Raw genomic sequence first — 24,473 nt, forward strand, 5'->3', positions numbered from 1 at the left:
ACAAGCTTTCATCTTGTTTCCTTCTTTTTATCTTCTACTTTGGTTAAAGTTATTAAGAACCTTAAGAACCTGGGAGTGGCATCAGTTATGTCAACTAAAACAGTCAACTTTATTTTATTTTCTAACAGACAGACAGAACACCAGATAATTAAACAGATAGACAGAACGATAGATAGATATAACGACAGAATAATAGAGTGATAGATATAACGATAGACAGAGAATGATAGATAGAACAGTAGATAGAACAATATAGATAGATATAGAATGATAGAATGATACAGCGATAGAACGCTAGATATAGAACGTTAGAATGATAGAGCGATAGATAGAACAGTAGATAGAAGGATATAGATAGATATAGAATGATAGAATGATACAGCGATAGAACGCTAGATATAGAACGTTAGAATGATAGAGCGATAGATAGAACAGTAGATAGAAGGATATAGATAGATATGGAATGACAGAGCGATAGATAGAAGGATATAGATATATATAGAATGATAGAGCGACAGAACGAGAGAGATATAGATAGAATGATAGATATAGAATGAGAGTGATAGAACGACAGATATATAAGATAGATAGAACGATAGATATAGAATGATAGAGTGATAGAACAGATAGAAGGATATAGATAGATATAGAATGATAGAGCGATAGAATGACAGATATATAGATAGAACGATAGATATAGAATGATAGAGCGATAGAACGACAGATATATAGATAGAACACTAGATAGAAGGATATAAATAGAAATAGAATGATAGAGCGATAGCCCGACAAATATATAGATAGAGCGATAGATAGAACAATAGATTGAAGGATATAGATAAATATAGAATGATAGAGTGATAGAACGATAGATATAGAATGATAGAGCGATAGATAGAAGGATATAGATAGATATAGAATGACAGAGCGACAGAACGAGATATAGATAGAACGATAGATATAGAATGATAGAGCGATAGAACAATAGATATATAAGATATATAGATAGAACGAAAGATATAGAATGATAGAGCGATAGAACAGTAGATAGAAGGATATAGAATGATAGAGCGATAGAACGAGATATATAGATAGAACGATAGATATATAATGATAGAGCGATAGATAGAACAGTAGATAGAAGGATATAGATAAATATAGAATGATAGAGTGATAGAACGATAGATATAGAATGATAGAGCGATAGATAGAAGGATATAGATAGATATAGAATGACAGAGCGACAGAACGACAGATATATAGATAGAACGATAGATATAGAATGATAGAGCGATAGAACAATAGATATATAAGATATATAGATAGAACGATAGATATAGAATGATAGAGCGATAGAACAGTAGATAGAAGGATATAGAATGATAGAGCGATAGAACGAGATATATAGATAGAACGATAAATATATAATGATAGAGCGATAGAACAGTAGATAGAAGGATATAGAATGATAGAGCGATAGAACGAGATATATAGATAGAACGATAGATATATAATGATAGAGCGATAGATAGAACGGTAGATAGAAGGATATAAATAGATATAGAATGATAGAGCGATAGAATGACAGATATATAGATAGAACGATAGATATAGAATGATAGAGCGATAGATAGAACAATAGATAGATAGATGGATAGATATAGAACGGCAGAATGATAGATAGAACAGTAGATAGATGGATAGATATAGAATGATAGAACAATAGAGAGAGATAGATAGATAGATAGATAGATAGATAGATAGATAGATAGATAGATAGATAGATAGATAGATAGATAGATAGATAGATAGATAGATAGATAGATAGAGAATGATATATAGAACGATAGATGGATGGATATAGAATGATAGATGGATAGATATAGAACGATAGAATGATAGAGCGATAGATAGAACAATAGATAGATAGATATAGAACAGCAGAATGATAGATAGAACAGTAGATAGATGGATAGATATAGAATGATAGAACAATAGAGCGATAGATAGATAGATAGATAGATAGATAGATAGATAGATAGATAGATAGATAGATAGATAGATAGATAGATAGATAGATAGATAGAGAATGATATATAGAACAATAGATGGATGGATATAGAATGATAGATGGATAGATATAGAACGATAGAATGATAGAGCAATAGATTGAACAATAGATAGATAAAAAAGTCACTCTCAGAATCATAAATGAATTCAATAAGAATTTATTTCTTTATTCATCTGTTTAATTGATTTCATTTCTATAATTAGCCCACCCGAAAAATATAAATTCCGATTTATTCAAAAAGAAATGAAAGTCTTTAACAGTATTGAATAAACTAAAGAATGATGAAATGATAACAGCAGTCGTTATATTATTACAATAATAATCATAATTCAATAACCAGAATATCAACATTCATAACAAATCCAAAAAACATCAGCAATACACTCTGACATACCACTCTTTCTATTAATATAATATATACAAAAAGAAATAAAATTCCCAAGTGTCTGCCCTTTTTCAAAAATGGAAATTTAGGGGCGGGGCTTATGGCTTGTCAAGAAAGATGACTGTGATTGGCTTATGGCTGACAAAGACCAACTGAAGTTTATTAGAAAGAGGCACATCATGGGAACTCCATTCATTTACAGGGGACAAAGAAGCGATTACTTGCATGGAAGAGTTGCTAGGCAAGTAAAGAGGGAATAAAGCATCAGGCCATACAAAAGATCAGCAAAATGGCGACGTCTTCTCACGAGATCAATCCAAAAAAAAACTCATCGGACTCACGGCACCGCGTTGAAATCGAAAGCAAGTGGAGATGCAAAAGCTGCAAAGATTAGCAGGTGACTCATGTCTGGAAAAGTCGATATACGCAAACGTACGCTAGGTATTAAGCCTTTATATTTATGTACAAGCATTGCTTGGTCACCCAGAACCTGTTACAAAACACCTCAGTCAGAGAGAAAATGAGTGCAAGCTTTAGACTGTGGCGGACTCACGGCGATGCATTGTAGGTTTCAGACTTGTAGCCATCAGCCTGAGCGAAAAGTGCTTTGATAACTCCGCCGACGAGTCGCCAACGTGAGTTTCATTCCCACAAAGTTCTCTTATGCCTTTGCTTTTTCCACATATTGAGAAAAAGGGCAATTGGTGTAAAAGAACATTCTGTACACTGCATATACAAACGTATCTTATGTACAAAATACATGTGTGTATATATATATATATATATATATATATATTTATATTTATATTTATATTATATAACCATCCATACATCAGTATATACACAAAGACTGTACACACACTGTATATACACACAGTCACCCACAACATTATTCGACCTGCATGATCTCTCCACATTTAGATTTTTGTCTAGTGGCGTAAAAAGGAAGCAGAGAAATGTCCGTGTTGCCGGCAACGGCATCCAAACGAGGAAATAAAGTTAAATTCAAAACAGCAACTTGGCTTCGCAAAACTACCCACAAACTTCTAAAGAAGAGGATTCCACATCCAAACTGCGTCATCCGTAAAATCAAGAACTCCACAGCAAAATCAAACAGAATTAAAAAGTAAAAGAATCCGTCTTTCTTTCACATACAAAGGAGTCTGCGAGGATCCGGGACGGGGAGGGGGAGCAGGTAAAATAACAGGTTGTCGACTTTTCTTCGCAAAGAGATTGTCACATAAATTCACGGATCGAAAAAAAGGATTATTTTCAGACTTCTCAAGTTCTTGTCTCACATTACCAGCATGTAAATAACGTTACGCAATCTCATCTGTGTGAGGTCCAGTCAAGAAGTAGAAAACCGCCAGGGAACAAAAGTTCGGATACTTCCAGCCTCAATCAAATCCGCTGAAGGACAAATCAGCGTCTCTTGAGCAAAAAACAAAAAAGAAGAAGGCTGTGCATATTCAGTTTCCCCAAAACAAAAGACGTGATTGAGACACAGGCAGGCATGACAGGCAGAGCTAATGTGGCATATGAAGATCAGAATGAGAAGAAGTAGAGGATTGTTCAATATCCTACATGTAGTTAGTAAAGAACCTAAAAAACAGCACCTTTGAGATTGATCTGATCCTCAGAACCTCTCCAGCTCTCTCAACGAACCACTGCACGCTGCATGCGACGTCATCTCTCGTGCCGCAAGAGGCACGCAGAAGCCGTCTGACAGGCGTTAAGCATCCCAAAACGGTCGTCGTATCGAATTATATCAGAGAGAGGGCACGTCAGAGGAAGGGAACCTATATTTTTTTCTTTGGATCGGCTCTGGCACTGAGTCAAAGCCTCAGTTTCCCCTCTGTCAACCAACCGAATCGCGTGACAGCGCCCTGGAATTAAAACCGGGCCAACCTGAAGAATGTCCGAGGTGAGGCCTCCAATTAGGTTCCAGATTGTCCTCCACGAAGCTTTGTGATTGGCTGGAGATGCAGGGAAAAGAGGAGGTGCTTGATGAGCCGCTGACCAATCATTGCTACTAATCTCAGAGAAGAAATGGACTAACTACCAAAAACAGGCAGTTCAACTTAAAATGAGATTTTTCTAACCAGTTTGCGTTAAACTGTGAGGCAATTGAAAGTTTACCTGAGTCATTCGATTCTACGTCTGAGGTATATTCATGTCATGGCACATTTATCAGCTGATAACCCTGTTATCCCATTTTGTTCTCAACCGCTTTTGGGACATAAACAAAATTGCCTGTTTATTATTACTAAATGGAGTAGAAGTCACTTAAAGATAGCCCTCGGAGCTCTTAAAAGCTAAAATGGCAATCAGTCCATTCTCCTCTCTAGTGCCTTCCCAATCGATAAATATTACAGTACAGCTCAGTGTTTTTATTGTGCAGTTACGACTTAAATCTCCTCGCTCTTATCTAGGCCTGCTGTATTGGTGTAGCTGTGTTACATACAGAACTTGAGTCGTTTACAATGCGACAACAATGAGTTGGGTTACAAATGAATGACTCGTATCAAGGAAGCCACGTGAATGTCTTGAGTCTGTAGAAACATGACAATGAATTGATTAATCGCAAAACAATAAAACAAAAACTGTTGTGAATGATGAGGAATACAATCGTTACCAGATGGCAGTGATACTCAAATGACTAATTATAGCTAGCAAGATTTCTGTACAGTACGTAAGATCTGATTATTTTACAAACCAAGTCTCTTGGCTAACAAGACCTTTCCTAAAATGACCATTCTACGTCACTAGATGCTTGAAAAATGTTAAAGTCAACATGAATTAAAATGTTTACCTTTTAACTTATTATTTGCGATTTGTAGTATAGGGTAAGCAGTAGGTTATGGGTTCAATTCCCAGATGTGTGAAACCTTGAATGCAATATAAGTTGCTTCTGCCAAATGCATAAATGTAAATGTGATGACTATTTGGTGCAATCATTGTCTACTTTTCAATGTACATTCTTAGTTGTCTTATTGATTATTTGGTGCATGCTATTCTATATTTAAAAAACAGGGTTGTTTTCATAAATTTTCCATTCTAGTATATAACACATTTTTACAATCCGAAGAATTCCTAAAAATTAAAATGAAGTCAATTCTTTCCATTTTAGTCAAAGACATGTCGCATTTTGGAGGGAAAATTGGTTACTTTCATGTTGACTTTAAACTCTTTCAAGACCAAAAAAACACAAGTTCTGCCTATTTGAAATATCAGCTCGCTTCACATCCATTTTAAGAAAAAAAGTTTCTGTATAAAAAGATACCTTACGACCACAACTGTATTTTGGCCTAGCATCTTTTTTTAGTAAATAGACAAAAGGTTTTTGACCTGACAGAGATCACCTCGCGCTCACCTCACATTGCCGACACACACACACTGAAAGAAAGTCAAAATCGGCCTGTAAGGAGATAAATGGGAGGACGGAGACACATATGAACAGTTAGGACGATGACAGAATGGGAGGCGGTGATGTGACAAGAGCAATGCTTTGAGAATCCATAGCACCAGTTAAATACACATAGGTTCTGAGATTGAGAAGAGAAAACATTGCACAAGTTCAGTCTAGTGAGGCAATGCAAGCACTTTCCACACATTGTCCACAAAAAACCCCGAGCCAGAGACTCTGACGCTTTACATTGAGGCAGAAGAACACATCAGTCTCTCCTAAGTGAGCAATCTCGAGAAGAGAGCGGCGTTTGCACAACCATTTCTGTAATTCTGCTGTCATTATTCTTGTGTTCGTTTGAAAACCCTGTCAGGAGATACAGAAAGGCACTAGGGAAGCCAGACGACATGACAAAATCCCCAAGACGAAGTTGGCGTGTGTTCGTGAGTTAGTTTCCGATCTCTATACACTTCGAAATGTACGTATAGTTTGTTTGCCTACCATTCCTGGGGTCGTTCCCAGCTTCTTGGAATTTTTTTTGTACACAATATGTCAAAAGCTCAGTCAAAAAACCTGGAACCTGGAACCTGAACCGAGCACTTTCCAGTGGTTTGGATGACCTGCGATGGCAGAGGTACATGTGCAAGGGGCTTTTAACTTTGATCCAAAGAAAACGTGATTTTGGAATAACTTATCGGATCCAATGGAGAGCCCTTTTGTTTTAGATGGTGCAAGTAATGGTGTGTCCCGCCTCCCACTTGTCCTCAGTCTAATGCACAAAATAAAACAACCGCTGAAGTTTCATCCTTACGATGCGGATGATTTTTCTTCAGAATTCCAAAAAAAATTCTCGGATTTGGTCAACGTTGTTATTGACCTGCTCCCCCTCCAAACTTGCCCTCGATACCGTTGCTGATTTTTGGTTGCTGGAGAACTCTCCGTTCGGCCGGAGTTGTGCGTGAGGACGGGAATGAGGAGGGGAGGCTAACGGGAAGGACAAGATTCCGTTCAGAGGGGATCGGGTGGAGGATTTGTCCGATTGGGAGACTCCAACAACGCCAGGAGTGCTGGTCAATTCTCCTCCAAAACTCACACCGGGGTCTGCTGAATCCAAGGTGGAAAGCTGCTTTTCCTAGCAAGACAGAGAGAGAGAGAGGAAAAGGGAGGAGAAGAGAGAGCAGGCAGAGGAAGAGGAGGAGGGATGGAATGATGGAGGGATGAAGATTCCGCAAAAGAAAACAGCGAATGGAATGCAAAAGAGAGAAGTTCCCATGGCGAGAAGATCGATAAGGAAGTACAGAACAGGAAGATCAAAGCAAATGGAGGTCACGGGGTCAGAGTGAGAGGGAGAAAGAGAGATTTGAGGATTGGAAGAGCGGTAAAGGAGGAATAAAACAGGAGCATGAGTCGCACAGCAGAGGAATGAGAAATATCCATAGAATCGCTCAGGGAAAGAGGGGCAGGTACAAAGAAAAGGAAGAGAGAGGGATGAGGAGGGAATTACAAATCTGCTGTTGATGCTCTTGTAAGTAGGTGCTTACTGCAGAAGGCCAGAGGCACAAACGATTCAAGCCCTGGTTATTGGATTATCTTTGGTAAATATGTTCACAATGTGATTTTAGATAAGAGCAGCCCTATTCAATGAGGTTAATTTTGCTTTAGAGGAGTACTTCACTTCCAGAGCAAAAATTTACAGATAATGTACTCACCCCCATCATCATCCAAGATGTTCATGCCTTTCTTTCTTAAGGGAAACATTTCAGGATTACTCTCTATATAATGGACTTCTATGGTGCCTCCGAGTTTGAACTTCCAAAATGCAGTTTAAATGCAGCGTCAAAGGGCTCTAAACAATACCAGCTGAGGAAGAAGGGTCTTATCTAGCGAAACGATTGGTTATCGTTTGAGCGTTTGAGACTAAAAAGTATATAAATTGTAATTTTTTGGCTAAATAACACCCTTATTCCTCGGCTGGGATCGTTTATAGCCCTTTGAAGCACCATTTAAACTGCATTTTGGAAGTTCAAACTCGCGGGCACCATAGAAGTCCATTATATGGAGAGAAATCCTGAAATGTTTTCCTCGAAAAAAACAAAACAATTTCTTTATGACAGAAAGAAAGACATGAACATTTTGGATGACAAGGCTGAGTACATTATCTGTAAATTTTTGTTTTGGAAGTGAACTACTCATGAAAGGGGTCATACCATACATTATTTACTACCATTTTTGACCAAAAATATATGTTGAGTTTATAATTTAGTGATTTATATGACATTTCTACCCTCTTCCTTATGGAAGCATAAACATGGATTTATTCAGTTGTCAAATATGTAAAAAAGCAATGCATTAGTGCATTTGAATTTACATACTGTATGCAATACCCATATTGGCAACATTTAGTGCAAAATAAAAACTTAGATTAAGAAATAAAAATAGCCATTTCCTACATTAATATTTACAATGTATATACTACTGTTCAAAAGTTTGTGGCAAGAATTTTGATTTTTTTTTTTAATTCAAGGAGATTCTTATTTTTATTTAGCAAGCATGGATTAAATTGATTAAAAAGTAAAGACTTTTACTGTTACTAATAATAAATGTTTCTTGAGCAGCAAACCAGCATAAGAATGATTTCTGAAGAATCATGTGGCACTGACGGCTAAAGTAATGATACTGAAAAAATTTCAAATATTTCACGTTTTATTACTATTGCTACTGTATTTTTTGTTGTTCAAAAACAACTTACTGACCCTAAACTTTTGAATAGTAGTCTAATCAGCAAAAATAAAATGGAAGGATATTTTTAACATATTAATGCAACTTGAAAATGTATTTCACGACAATTGCATTAACATGTTGACATTTCCATCTGTCAACATTGGTATTTTACCTAAAAAAAAAAATCTGAATTCTGATTGCTCATGATATGACCCCTTTAAAAGACCAGCTGGCACAACAGTGTCTGAGTACAGTTAGAGACTTCTACTAGGCATGCAAGCATGCAACTGATGCAACAGTGTGAGCAACTGTAAAGAACACAGTGAGAATGAATAGTTCTAGTTCTGCTATCACAAGCATATCTTTGTGTATTTGCAACACATGTGCTTGACAGCGTTATGCCAGCCCAAAGGGCTCTAGAAGCAAATCATGCTTTATTTCTGTTCAAATAAGAACTGTAAGCTTTTAGCCCAGTTAGTTCATCTTGATTCTGAGTTGTAGCCTACAACGAATCAAGTTGCAACCTATCTACTATCTTACAAGTCTTTTATATCGAATTTATATTATGTTGCATGATTATATATAAAATTTTGATATTTTATATCAAAATTCACTTGTTTAAACCAAAACAGTGTCAAATCCACTATTTCGAATCTGAGGAGGTTTTCACACTCAGTTAGGCTCAACACAATTCATTTTCCAAATGTTGAAAACAGAAAAAAATAAAGGTGCTGTTTGCATCACTTTTATTGAGTATTAGTTTTACACCTTAATAAATTATGTTTTTTTTTTTAATGTTTAGTCTTAGAGAGACGATTCAGTGACTCACTCATATGTTCTGTGCTTGTTTTGAATTAGTGGTGGAGTGAATGATTCATTGAATCACTTGTATATCAAGTAAGAGTTTCAAACCTGAATGAATTATGTTTTTGAACAAATCATTTGAGAAACAATTCATTTGAGTGAATGATTCAATGAATCACTTGTATTTTGAGTACTAGTTTCGCAACTTATGTTTTTTAATGAATCATTTATAAGACGATTCAGTGATTCACTCATATTCTGTGCTTGTTTTAAATCAGTGTTTTTAATGACTCAGTTGAGAATGATTCAGTGTTTTTTTAACAAATCGTTTGAGGGAATAATGCATTGAATCACTCATATATCGAGTATTAGTTTTGTATCTGAATAAATTATGTTTTTGAACAAATAGTTTGAGAGATGATTAAGTTACTTACTCTAATGTTCTATGTTTATTTTGAATCAGTGTTTTTAACAACTCGGTTGAGAACGATTCAGTGGATTTTGAACAAATCGTTTAAATGAATGATTCAATGAATCACGCATTTATTAAGTAGTTTCTTAACTTCATGAATTATGTTTTTGACTGAATAATTTAAGAGACGATTCAGTGACTTACTCATATGTTCTGAGCTTCAAAATCATGAATGAATCACTTGAGTACTAGTTTTGTACCTGAATGAATTGTTTTTGAACGAATCGTTTGAGAGACGATTCAGTGGCTTACTCAGTGTTTTCAACGACTCGTTGAGAATGATTCAGTGCTTTTTGACAAATCGTTTGAGTGAATGACTCACTGAATCACTTGAGTACTAGTTTTGTACCATAATGAATGATATTTTTGAACAAATTATTTGAAACATGATTCTATGACTCACTCATATTCTATGCTTGTTTTGAATCAGTGTTTTTAACGACTCGTTGAAAATTATTCAATGAATTACTTGTATATCGAGTACTAGTTTTGTACCTGAATAAATTATGTATTTGAACAAATCGTTTGAGTTAATGATTCAATGAATCACTTGTTTATCGAGTACTAGTGTATACTAGTATACTAGTATATAGTGTACTAATATTCTGTGCTTGTTTTGAATCAGTGTTGAGAATGATTCAGTGACTCGCTCATATGTTGTGTCTTTGTTTTGAATCAGTGTTTTTAATGACTTAGTTTAGAATGATTCACTGGTTTTTGAACAAATTGTTTGAGGGAATAATTCATTTAATCATTCGTATATCAAGTACTAGTTTCGTACCTAAATTAATTGTTTTTGACCTAATAAATTCAGAAACAATTCAGTGACTCACTCATATTCTGTGCTTGTTTTGAATCAATGTTTTCATCAACTGTGTTGAGAATGATTCAGTGGTTTTTGAACAAATCGTTTGAATGAATGATTCATTGAATCACTGGTATATCGAGTACTAGTTTCAAACCTAAATGAATTACATTTTTGATCTAATCTTTTGAGAGATGATTCAATGACTCACTCGTATGTCCTGTGCTTGTTTTGAATCAGTATTTTTAACAACTCAATGAGAATGATTCATTGATTTTTGGACAAATTGTTTGAGTGAATCATTCAATCAATCACTTGTTTATCAAGAACTAGATTCATACCTGAATGAATTATGTTTCTGAACGAATCATTTGAGAGACGATGCAATGATTCACTCATGTGTGCTGTGCTTGTTTTAACAAGTCAGTTGAGAAAATGATTCAGTGAATCACTCAGAACTATGTAGCCTGCAGAAAGACTCACACTAAAAGCATTTAATTTTTAACTAATATATTATTAGCAAACTCCAGTGTGAAAACAACCTCAAGCCCATCTCTGCCATTTTTGTCATGTGTGGCTTAAGCTTTTATTCACAAATAATGGAGACACTGTTTTTTATGTATCTCTTATTCTCTAATCTTACCTACAGAGGCGCAGTGCAGTGCCAAAAGCTGCCTCAGATCATTTTATATCTAAATCATGTTCAGTGTGTTTTTCATCATGATCAGCCCCTTTCAGTGAAGTCTGCATTGGGGTGAAAACATTGGAGTTAAATGAACCTAAAGTTAAACCTGAGGCATCAGAAATCCAACAAAACATGACAACATCATTTCCACTTAACATTTGTTGCTAACATGTTCACCGTTCTAAATATACTCACCTGTTCTTTGTGTTTTACAAGAATTAAAAGGGATCAACTTAAAAGGGTTCTATGTTTTTAACACCAAGGAATTTGCTTTGGTTCCAGACTGTTACATTAGCGAAGTGGCTAGCTTTGCTAACATAAGCCAGTCTGACTCAGTTTTGGTGCAATTTGTTTCTCTTCTCAATCAGAACCTAGCATTCGAGAATGAATATGGATTTAGAGTTGGGGAACGGAGGTTTGGATCTAGCTGCAACACTAAACAGAAAGACAAGTGATGACGACAACAGGAGCAAAGGGTGCATCTCTGTCAGAACTGCAACTCATAAGACGGTCACTTTCGTCTGGAACCATTGCTTTTCTTTGGGTGGTCAAATCGAAGTCCTGGTTCAATTGGTCTGTCAGGTAATTTATATTCATTCGGATGTGTTTCTACAGCTCTTTTGGACCCAAAACCTTCTAAAACATCATCTGCAGCAAACATAATCACAAACACATTGAGCAGCACCACATACATTCACCTTTCATTTTCAATCGGCCTCTTACTTCACATGAACGCTGCATGTCTTCATTTACCCAAAAGAAACAGTGCATAAAATGGGTTATTAACGCAACCATGAGCATTACATTTCTATGCAACAAGCTAGCGAAACAGCTACACGCCACAAATATCTACACAAGTACTTCGAGATCACCAGAAGCGCTCTAAACACCGCAACAAAAGCATGAACACACTACATACACTCACACTCATCCAAGATCTCATGCACGCTGATAACCCACCCCTGACCCCCGTCAGGGCGACACGGAGAAAGATACGGAGATTTCCCACAATTCATCATCATCGGTTTCAGAGTGCAATGGTGATGATGTTGATAGAATGGACATGGTGATGTGAAGTCCTGCGCCTTGCACTGAGCCATATGCCCTGCGTACCGCTATATAGTGTCAGATTATGCTCAAATTAGGACATTTTGCATGGATGTGAGGTGAAGCCTCCTGTAAAACAATCAAACAAATTCTCCCAAAAAACAGCATCGAAACAGTTTGAGACAGGACATGGCAGCATAATGATCAATTTTTCAGCGAGTGAATGAAAAACTAGCTATTGCATTACTTTCCATAAAAAGTAATCATAACATGGTACTTTTTTTGGAATAATGCAGTTACTTTGTGCTGGTTTTTCCTTCCAGATATTTTTACGCCAAATACCAAACTGAGTATTTTTGGAAAGTGTGAGAACTTCGAAATTGTCTTAAGTTTATGTGGAATGTCACATTAATTTAAGATAATTTAAGATGAACAACAAACACTGTGGATTGAGACAGAGCTGTGGGAGATTATTTGCCAGAATGGCTCACTGTACATCAATAGAATTCTTAGTTGAATTTCTCAGCATGTATTTATTATGTTGGCTTGACAAACAATTTAACAAACATAATCTGACACATCTATCTTTCCATCCATCCATCTGTAACTGTCATTTTTTTTCTTTTTCTTTCTTTCTTTCTTTCTTTCTTTCTTTCTTTCTTTCTTTCTTTCTTTCTTTCTTTCTTTCTTTCTTTCTTTCTTTCCTTCCATTCATTCATCTGTAACTGTCTATTTTCTTTCTTTCCATCCATCCATCATCCATCCATAACTGTCTTCTTTCTTTCTTTCTTTCTTTCTTTCTTTCTTTCTTTCTTTCTTTCTTTCTTTCCTTCCTTTCTTCCTTCCTTCCTTCCTTCCATCCATCTATTTTCATTGTCTTTTTTTCCATCCATCTGTAACTGTCCATTTTCTTTCCTTCTTACTTTCCATCCATCCATTCATCTGTAACTATTTTCTTTCTTTCTTTCTTTCTTTCTTTCTTTCTTTCTTTCTTTCTTTCTTTCTTTCTTTCTTTATTTCCATCCATTCATCCATAACTGTCTTTTTTTCTTTCTTTCTTTCTTTCTTTCTTTCTTTCTTTCTTTCTTTCTTTCTTTCTTTCTTTCCATCCATCCATACATCTGTAACTGTCTACTTTCTTTCTTTCTTTCTTTCCTTCCTTCCTTCCATTCATTCATCTGTAACTGTCTATTTTCTTTCTTTCTTTCCATCCATCCATCCGTAACTGTCTATTTTCTTTCTTTCTTTCTTTCTTTCTTTCTTTCTTTCTTTCTTTCTTTCTTTCTATCCATAATGGTCAATTTTCTTTGTCTTTCCTTCCTTCCATCCGTCCACCTGTAACTTTCCTTTTTTTCTTTCTCTTTCTTTCTTTCCTTTCATCCATCCATCCACCCATCTACTTTCATTCTTTCTTTCTTTCCATCCGTAACTGTCTATTTTCTTTCATTCTTTCTTTCTCTTTCTTTCCATCCATCCATCCACATGTAACTGTCCATTTTCTTTCTCTTTCTTTCCTTTCATCCATCCATCAATCCATCTATTTTCTTTCCTTCTTTCCATCCATTCATCCGTAACGGTCCATTTTCTTTCTTTCATTCCTTCATTCCTTCCGTCCACCTGTAACTGTCCATTTTCTTTTTTTCTCTTTCTTTCTTTTCTTCCTTTCTTCTATCCATCCATTCATCTATTTTTTCTGTCTTTTATCCATCCATCTGTAACTGTCCATTTTTCTTTCTTTCTTTCCTTCCTTACTTCCATCCATTCATCCATAGCTGTCTATTTTCTTTGTTTTTCTATCCATCCATCTGTCACTGTCAATTTTCTTTCTTTCTTTCTTTCTTTCTTTCTTTCTTTCTTTCTTTCTTTCTTTCTTTCTTTCTATCCATCCATCTGTAACTGTCTATTTTTTTCTTTCTTTCTATCCATCCATCCATCTGTAACAGCCTATTTTCTGTCTTTCTTTCCAACTTTCCATCCATCCATCTGTAACTGTCCAATTGCTTTTTCTTTATTTCTTTCTTCCATCCTTCCGTCCGTCCACCTGTAACTGTCCTTTTTCTTTCTTTTTTCTTTCTTTCCTTCCTTTCTTCCATCCATCTATTTTCTTTGTCTTTTTTCATCTATCTGTAACAGTCCATTTTCTTTCTTTCTTTATTCCATCCATCCATTCATCCGTAACTGTCTATTTTCTTTCTTTCCATCTATCCATCTGTAACTGTCTTCTTTCTTTCTTTCTTTCTTTCTTTCTTTCTTTCTTTCTTTCTTTCTTTCTTTCTTTCAGTCTGCTTGACTGTCTGCCCGACTGCACATCCATATATCTGTACATCTGTCTGAATGAATCTTCAGATCTCTCTTCAAACTCCCTTTTTGAACAAGCCAACATTAATTTTAGTTTAATGAACTCTGGCTGGTAAATACGGGTGCATATGACTTTGTGCAGGCGAGGTGCGGTGTGTGTGTGTGTGTGTGTGTGTGTGTGTGTGTGGAGGAGTCCAGTGTACATACAGTGGATGTGGGAGGAGACAGAGGTGGAGTGGGCGGGTCACAGTCAGGTGAGTCGTTACCTGTGCATTCGCAGTGGGACGGGCGCAAGGCGGGGCTGCACTAGGATGGACTGCCGCCTCCCCTAAGAGAAATCACCGTATCTCATCAACACACCACAGGAGGAGAGGAGAGGAGAGAATCATGTGTGTGTGAGGGTGTGGGCCTGTCCAACAATCCCAGCAGACAAAGGGAGTGTGTGTCCGTGAGACGGGATCAGCATGCATGTGGACATAGGCACGTACTCACACAAAAATACATACAAATTCCTAGACGAACATTTAAATGTTCACCAAAGACACACGCAAACCTCATCACATAAGTAAAGGGCAAACCAAATCTGTGCTGAAGCTCTCATTGCCATGTTGGTCATCTTAATGATTTGGCAGCCAACATGCAGCTACAAGCTAAACAAAACTCTTCTCTACAAATACAACAGAGTAATTCTTCAGCTCACGAAATCTGAATAATCTGCAAACAGGGACATGCTACTGGCTCAATGCACCTGACATAATAAAAGTGGCGTAGAAAACGGCAGAACAAAAACAAACACACAGCTTGTGAATGTCTGCCAAGCACATGAGCAAACACAGAACTGACAGAGACGCATCATCAAAAACTACGGGACAGTTCAAAACCAGGGCGATTTACAAACACAAACTTCTCTCTTGCTTTGGAAGAGAATATGATCGGTTTGAAGAATGAGAATTTTTTAATATTTCACACTACCGGTCAAAAGTTTGGAATAATTAAGGTTTTGTTTTAGAAAAACGTCTGCATAGACTTAATCAAAACTACTGTAAAAATTTTAATACTGTAAAATATCATTACACTTTTGAATTTGAATATATTTTTAAAATGTAATTTATTTATGTGATGCAAAGCTGAAATTTTTTTTAGTGTCATATGATGCAGAAAAAACATGAATCAATGGCTGAAAATTCAGGAATAAGTTTTATTTAATATATTAACATTTTATTTCGTAACATAAAATAATTTATTTTATAATATATTTTTAAATAATATAACTATCCAAATATAATACAAATATATGAAAAAAATTGTTTTAATATTTTAATATGTATAATATATAATAAAGCATTTTAATTAGTAATAATATTTCACAAAACTGTTTTCAACATTGATAATAAGAACTATTAACTACTAACAAAAATAACTGGTAAAAACAATAATAATAATAACCTGAATTAATGGCTGAAAATTCAGGAGCACGTTTTATTTAATATATTAAAATTATATTTCATAATATAACAAAATTTATTTTATAATATATTTTTAAATAATATAATTATATAAATATATTATAAAAATAACTATAATATATTTTATATATTATAATATGTTTAATATATAATAAAATACAAACATTTTAATTAGTAATAATATTTCACAAAACTTTTCAACATTGACAAGTTAATAAGTTAATAAATAATAAGTTTTATATAATATATTTAAATTATATTTCATCACATGAACATTCATTTTATAGCACATTTTTAAGTAATATAATTATATAAATATAATTGTATAATATATTTATAAAATATATAAACATATTTATAAACTTTATTTATACTATAAATATATAAATATAATATAAATATGTTATCATTTATTTTATAATATATTTATAAAATATATAAATATATTTATCAAATGCATTAATACAATATATAATATAAATATAATATTAAAACATTTTATAATATATTTTAATATGTATAATATATAATAAAATAAGAAATATTTTAATTAGTAATAATATTTCACAAAATTACAGTTTAACTGTATTAATGATCAAATAAACACAGCTTTTGGAGAGCAATCTTTCAAAATCTAAAAAAATAAAATAAAAACTTTGGACCAGCAGTGTAAAAAGGAAGACATTTTATTTAAATATGTTTATTATTAAGTAAATAGACACAAATACGCAACCGAACAAACTTGAAGTAAATAGCTTTAAGTAATGAATAACATTATATTAATTAATAATATTAAATAATAAATTAATTTACATTAAGTACATAATAAATAGGATAAAGGATGCTATAAGGCCAAGACAAGATTTTTCCCCCACATTTGGGCCTTAAAAATGTGTTAAATTGATATTAAAAAGATGCTTCCTTCCTGACCCTGTAGTTTCACCTCTTCCAAACATCTGATGCCCATCTATAGAGCTGATTTCTTTCATAAGCTAATTATATTCCTGCAGAAAAATCAGTGCTGACTGTGCTGAAAACGTCTGTCTGAGATTCTGTCCACTCAGCAGCTTTCCCGATCCCTCAGTTTTACGTGCAGCAGCTCACTCGTTTTATCTTATCTTATCTTGTCAGAAACAGGATTATTGATTTTCTTCTTTTCAAAGTCACATCGGAAGTCGATTTAAATCCAGCCGGAGCGGTAGAGCGGCATGTGCACAGACTGCAACTGCTGAGAATTTGGTGTTTGTTGTAACACACTACAGCGATGCACCATTTATGAGAAATCAAAGCAATAGAAAGAAGCGAGGAATGACGCATGGAAAGAAACACAAAGCATTTGACATTCCTAGAGGAGGTACTTGAGTTTAAAGCTTAACTAAACATCTCTCCACTTGAGGTAAAGCGTCACTGAGCAAATGATGCTTCAAAAATGCTGTAATTATGCAGTTGACCCTTTGCAAAGACCCGCCCCCTTTGTTACTGTTCCTGTCTCTCACGCAATGAAAAATACGTTGCCGAGCAGAGGAAACTGACAACGTGCCGACAGACAAGACAGACCACGTTAGTTTGGTTACAAAACAAAGTCTCAGCTTTCAAGATTTATCATTTTGTAAGAAATTCAAAGAAGAAATACCATTGTTGTGGTCCATAAATATGGCTGGATTCTATGTTATGATTGGTCAGATCGCCTGTCAATCAAACTCCTGCAAAGGGTCAATTATGTATTTTTTGGACTATCCCATTGGAAAGATTTCTATAATATGTGCCCACGGACCACAAAACCAGTCATAATGGTCATGAATAAATAGGCTTGATGTGTGGTTTGTTAGGATAGGACAATATTTGGTCGAGATACAGCTATTTGAAAATCTGAAATCTGAGGGTGCAAAAAATCTAAATATTGAGAAAATCGCCTTTAAAGGAACACTCCACTTTTTTTGGGAATAGGCTAATTCTCCAACTCCCCCCGAGGTAATAAGTTTTATTTTTACCATTTTGAAATCCATTCAGCCGTTCTCCTGTTCTGGCGATATCACTTTCAGCATAGCTTAGCATAGATCATTGAATCCTATGAGACCAATAGCATCGTGTTCAAAAATGACCAATGAGTTTCGGTATTTATCCTATTTAAAACTTGACTCTTCTGCAGTTATATCGTGTACTAAGACCGGCGGAAAATGTAAAGATGCGATTTACTAGGCCGATAAGATTAGGAACTACACTTCCATTCCAATGTAATAGTCAAGGAAGTTTGCTGCCGTAATATGGACGCAGCAGGCGCAGTAATATCACGCAGCACATCGCAGCACAACGTGACCAACTGTATGCACAGGGAGCGTTACTTGTTGGAAGTTACTGGGAACTAATTTCAGGCGCTGCGTGATATTATTGCGCCTACTGCGTCCATATTACGGCAGCAAACTTCCTTTAAAACCACTTTAAAACCAGCCTGAGAGACCAGCCAAAGCAACCATTCAGTATGGAGTTGTTAAGCTTTGCTATAGCAAATAACAGCTTAAATACCCCATGGCCCGGATTGACAGACAAGGCTTAGACTAAACCAGGATTAGGCGATAGTTCAATTAGAACATTTAAGTAATTTTTTTTATAAATGTGTCTTCGAAAAAAGCATTACTGATGTTCACCTAGAGACAAAAAAGCACCGACATATTTTAAGATCAGTTAGTGCAGGTTTTTTTTTCAGTACTTTTTAGTCTCACTGTATAAAGTTTTCACCCCCTCCATGTAAGTCTATGGGATTTTTGATGGTTTCAATAGTCTGGTTTATGAAAACCATAAATCAGATCAGTTAGAAAAGATACAGCAACCCAAGTCAGACTGGTCTGAAAGGTCTGACCTGAGTTTGGCGGTTGTAGCTTTAAAAGTCTAGTAGGAGATGAAATTTAGTTTTTAAAGAAGTCTCTTCTGCTCACCAAGCCTGCATTTATTTGATCCAATGTACAGCAAAAACAGTACAATTTTGAAATATTTTTACTATTTAAAATAACTGTTTTCCATTAATATATATTTTAAATTTTAATTTATTCCTGTGATTTCAAAGCTGAATTTTTAGCATCATTACTCCAGTCTTCAGTGTCACATGATCCTTCTGAAATCATTCTAATATTCTGATTTGCTGCTTAAAAAACATTATTATTATTATGCTGAAAACAGCTGAGAAGAATTTTTCAGGTTTTTTTGATAAATAGAACATTTCTAGGCTATAAAGTTTTCACTCTCTCAATGAAAGTCTATGGAATTTGTGGTGTTTTTGATAGTCTGGTTTAAGAAAACCATTAATCGGATTAGTTAGAAAAGATATAAAGCCACCCAAGTCAGACTGGTCTGAAAGGTCTGACCTGAGTTTGGTGGTTATATGTGACCCTGGACCACAAAGCCAGTCATAAGGTTAAATTTTACAAAACTGAGATATATACATCATATGGAAGCTCAATAAATAAGCTTTCTATTGATGTATAGTTTGGATAGTTAGGACAGGACAATATTTGGTCGAGATACATCTATTTGAAAATCTGGAATCTAAGGGTGCAAAAAAAATCAAAATACTGAGAAAATCACCTTTAAAGTTGTCCAAAATAAGTTCTTAACAATGCATATTACTAATCAAAAATTACATTTTGATAGGTTTACAGTAGGAATTTTACAAAAAATCTTAATGTAACATGATCTTTACTTAATTTCCTAATGATTTTTGACATAAAAGAAAAATCAATCATTTTGACCCATACAGTGTATTTTTGGCTATTGCTACAAATATACCCCAGCGACTAAAGACTGGTTTTGTGGTCCAGGGTCACATATAGCTTTAAAAATCTATTCAATCTATCAAATTTAGTCTCAGAAGAACAAGATTAAAACAGTAGATCAATATGTTGGCTTCCTCAAGCCAACTTAATAGCTTTAGACTAGAGAAGACAAAAGTTCCAGTGTGTTTTGCATTCTTCCTAATAAAAAGGAAAAGCTGATTTCCTCATGAGATGACCTCTTTTAGTTTCTAAGTAATCAGCCGTTCCTCTGGGATAGTTCATCTTTAGCATCAGCGTCAGAATTCACTGCTGCTCTTCCTCAAGTGGATCGAATCTGAGTTCTGACCTACAAATCATCACACATCAGCGATGGAAATCAGTCCTGTGAAGCATTCAGACAGGCAGAGCAAACGAGCAAAGACATTCCGAGGTGAACGTAGACGAACAGACACGCAAACAACGGACACAACAGTCCAGAATAAGAAAACAGACCTGGTCTGCAAACATCCTGGGTTTGTGCTCCGGTATCACCCCTCCCCTCAACTCGTCTTCCACAGCCATGAGTCTTCACGGAAAAAGAGAAAGAGACAGAACGAGAAAAAGAAAAACATCATTAGACATCATTCATTATTCGAATGGCGTCAAATCATCGATAAAAGCTTTGATTGTGGTATAAACTGTATGATTTGGTCCAATCTGTGAGAATTTCCATCAAAAATATCTCACATAATGACATATTTCCATCATCCCATGGGAATAAGTGAGCTGATAAATGAAAATGGGCCACATTGTACGGCTTCTAACGACGGCGCCGCTTTTACTGGCAGCTTATTTCAGCAATTACACGCCATTGAAGTGGCCGCCAGTGCGCATCAAAGTGACGTTCGCCTTCGTACACAAAACAGGGATGTTTTCATATCCCCACATGAACATTTCCTCTGTTTTTAGCCACAAGCGGTGCAGAACAAACCTTTTTGATAGGCCCAAAACTGCTGTGATTATCAACTGATCTACGGTTTTGTAAGGAATGGCGTGTTTTCCGATGTCTGGTTTGATATATGTTGACAAGACAATATGAATGACAGGATGGTTTGAATATGAAAGCTTCCATTAGACAGATCTGATATGAAATAGTCATTTATTTATTGCAGTAAGGTAAATAATGAATTCCACAGTTTAGGTTTTTAAAGAGTGCGATTGTATATTTTATTCCATTGAAAAATGAACATGTACAAGTCATAAAAAACAAAAGACAAATTTAGTGCTAAAAAAGACAAAAGCATTCATTTTATTTGAAGTCCACTCACGTCTGTCACAACAATGTGAGTGTTTATTAACAAAGGTCAGACAAAGGGTCATGGGGTCAGACATATTTCACAAACAGAAGGGTCATGAAAGGGAATCATTGTGCTATTTAACATTGCTACAGTATCAAGGCATATTCATTGCACACATTTTGGCTACAAGAATTAAATATATATATATATATCATTTTGTATACAGAATATATATTATCTACGCTCTATATTTCTGAATAAATATTTTTAAAAGACTTTATAAGGTATGTCTGTTATTGGTTTCTAACAGTACAGAATCTTTAATACACTCATTTTTATACATCGATATCTGAAGGCTAACAATGAAAAACAAAAAGACTTTAAAAAAGTCTTCTTTTCAGTGCAAACAGTCCATCACAATGCAAAAAAAGTCAATCAGTCTTAAGTCGATTCAGTATTTATGTTTCTTGATCTATAATTCATATCTCTATGTTTATTTCACAAACAGCACCACACAAAGTAAGATATTTATTTCACAGCGTGGCTGTAACTCACTTACCTCATGGTTAATATTTTATACTGCATCTTCTTGATATTGCACATGAAAGATAATACTGAAACATACTGAACGCAACACTGATTTGTTTTGTTGATATTTATCTGTGAAGGTGAAAACTAATTCAGGTCATATTTCATCCCAAAAAAGTGAATGAAGCTTTGAAATCATAAATTTAATGCAGCACAACAAATATTATAATTTGCTAATACTTTCATTTAGATAATATATAATATACACTACCAGTCAAAAGTTTTTGAACTGTAAGATATTTTTTGTTTTTTAAAGAAGCCTTCTGCTCACCAAACATGGATTTATTTGATCCAGAGTACTGCAAAAACAGCTAAATATTTTTACTATGTAAAATAACTGTTTACAATTTGAATATATTTTAAAGTTTCATTTATTCTTGTGATTTCAAAGCTGAATTTTTAGCACCATTACAGCCTTCAGCGTCACATGATCCTTCAGAAATCGTTCTAATATTCTGATTTTCTGCTCAAAAAGCATGTAATATTATTATGTTGTTGAAAACAGCTGAGTAGAATTTTTTCAGGTTTCTTTGATAAATAGAAAGTTCAGAATCTTTTAACATTTTATCATCACTTTTGATCAATTTAAAGCATCCTTGCTAAATTAGAGTATTCATTTTTATTTTAAATATTGTTTTAAATATATTTTTTAACAGTTTTTAATATTGATAATAATAATGAACAGCAAATCAGCGTATTACAATATTGTCTGAAGGATCATGTGACACTAAAGACTGGAGTAATAATTCTAAAAATTTAGCTTTGATGAAAGGAATAAATTACATTTTAAAATATATTCAGGTAGAAAGCAGTTATTTTAAACACGAAAAAATTTCACAATATTACTGATTTTTTGTATTTTAAATCAAATAAATGCAGGCTTGGTGAGAAGAAGAGACTTCTTTAAAAACATTAAAAAATGTAACTTTAAAAATTTGGAATTAGTAAGATTTTGTATGTTTTTTAAAGAAGTTGCTTATGCTCATCAAGGCTGTATGTATTTGATAAAAAATACAGAAAAAATAATAATTTTGTGAAATATTATTGCAATTTAAAATAACAATGTTCTCTTTAATATACTTTAAAGTATAATTTATTCCTGTGAATCAAAGCTGAATTTTCAGCATCATTACTCCAGTCTTCAGTGTCACTCTAATATCACTATAATATCATTCTAATATGTTGATTTATAATCAATGTTGGAAACAGTTGTGCTGCGTAATATCTTTGGGACCTGTGATACTTTTTTCAGGATTTTTTGATAAATAAAAAGTAAAAAATAAACAGTGTTTATTCAAAAGAAAAATGTTGTGCTACACTTTTGAATACAACATGTTGTATTAAAACATTTCTATTTTGAATAAATGCTGTTCTTTTAAACTTTTTATTCATCAAACAATCCTGAAAATGTATCACAGGTTTCAAAAAAAATAAGCAGCGCAACTGTTTCCAGCATTGATATTTAATCAGCATATTAAAATGATTTCTGAAGGATCATGCGAGACAGAAGAGTGGAGTAATGATGCTGAAAATTCAGCTTTGCATCACAGAAATGATTTAAATTTTACAACATATTTAAATAGAAAACCACTATTTTAAATTGCAATAATATTTCACAATATTACAGTTTTTTTTCTGTATTTCTAAACCAATAAACGCAGCCTTGATAAGCAAAAAAGCCTTCTTTAAAAAACATTAAAAATCTGACTGATCCCAAACTTTTGAACGACAGTGTTGTGCTGCCTTAAAATAATAATTTTCTTTTTATTTTTGAAGAGAAACATGACCTCAACCAGGTTTTGCAAGACTAAGCAATGAATTCAAATATTAGGAATCATATATGAGGCTTGTGTTTGAGTATAAGCAAACACAAGCCTGTTTCTGAACTGGAAATATCCGTTTTATTGCATATCTGAAAATGAAAGCTCTTGACACTGAAACTGATATTCCCGCAAGGCCTGAACAACTGAAAGCCAAATGTGATGAGGAGCGGCGGCTGACACATGAGAGCGCTGTTCTTGTGATCGCACATAGAGATATGGAGAACATGAACATCTGAGACATGATCTATTCTGATGTGTAAGACACTTTCATCACACAGTATGTTTCAGAACACAGTGAAAAGAGGAAATGCAGCAGGCAGTTCAGGAAGAAAGACGATTCTGGGTATTTTCGAGATGTTCTGCTACAATCACTGATGGTTATTTGGAAGAGAAATCGCCAGCACCCTTTCGCTTTTCAAGATAAACAGGTGGAAGACGAACAAAGGCTTGTTTAAACATTATTATTGCAGGTATGCTGAAAGCAAATCACCCTAATGAATGGAAACAACATTTACACACCTTCATCTCATTCTTAAACCTGATTTGACGTTTTTCTTTTGTCGAACATGATTTTTGTCCTTTTTAATAATAAATGTGAACTTTTACGCAGCCTTTATACCCCAAAAGGACAAAAATATCAAATAAATAAATAAATATATAGGTCAAAGACGAAAAAGGGTTTAAACATAAAAACAATACGTGTAATACGGCTTTAAATTGTTTTTTTAATAAATAAATAAAAACTTTTCTGTTTAATTTAATTGCATTTTTGTTTTTCTAAGCAAAAATAAATATGCATTTTTCCCTAATTTACAGAAGACACCCACACTGTAAAAATATTTCACCAGTTTCAACTTA

At 34.3% G+C, this 24,473-nt stretch overlaps 2 protein-coding genes across 2 annotated transcripts in view; both read right to left on the minus strand.

Moving 5' to 3' along the window:
- Positions 1-4,146, minus strand: part of smg5 (SMG5 nonsense mediated mRNA decay factor) — a 25,161-nt gene extending 21,015 nt beyond the window's left edge. The window contains exon 1 of the mRNA XM_073847017.1: positions 4,122-4,146. Coding sequence (XP_073703118.1) covers positions 4,122-4,146 — 25 coding nt within the window. The remainder of the gene's footprint in view (positions 1-4,121) is intronic.
- Positions 2,213-24,473, minus strand: part of syngap1b (synaptic Ras GTPase activating protein 1b) — a 74,250-nt gene continuing 51,989 nt past the window's right edge. Inside the window, exons 12-14 of the mRNA XM_073847018.1 lie at positions 20,420-20,492; positions 14,961-15,022; positions 2,213-4,432 (exon numbers count right to left, since the gene is read on the minus strand). Coding sequence (XP_073703119.1) covers positions 4,315-4,432; positions 14,961-15,022; positions 20,420-20,492 — 253 coding nt within the window. The 3' untranslated portion in view covers positions 2,213-4,314. The remainder of the gene's footprint in view (positions 4,433-14,960; positions 15,023-20,419; positions 20,493-24,473) is intronic.

Source organism: Garra rufa, chromosome 9, assembly GCF_049309525.1.
Source record: "Garra rufa chromosome 9, GarRuf1.0, whole genome shotgun sequence".
Taxonomy (NCBI): domain Eukaryota; kingdom Metazoa; phylum Chordata; class Actinopteri; order Cypriniformes; family Cyprinidae; genus Garra; species Garra rufa.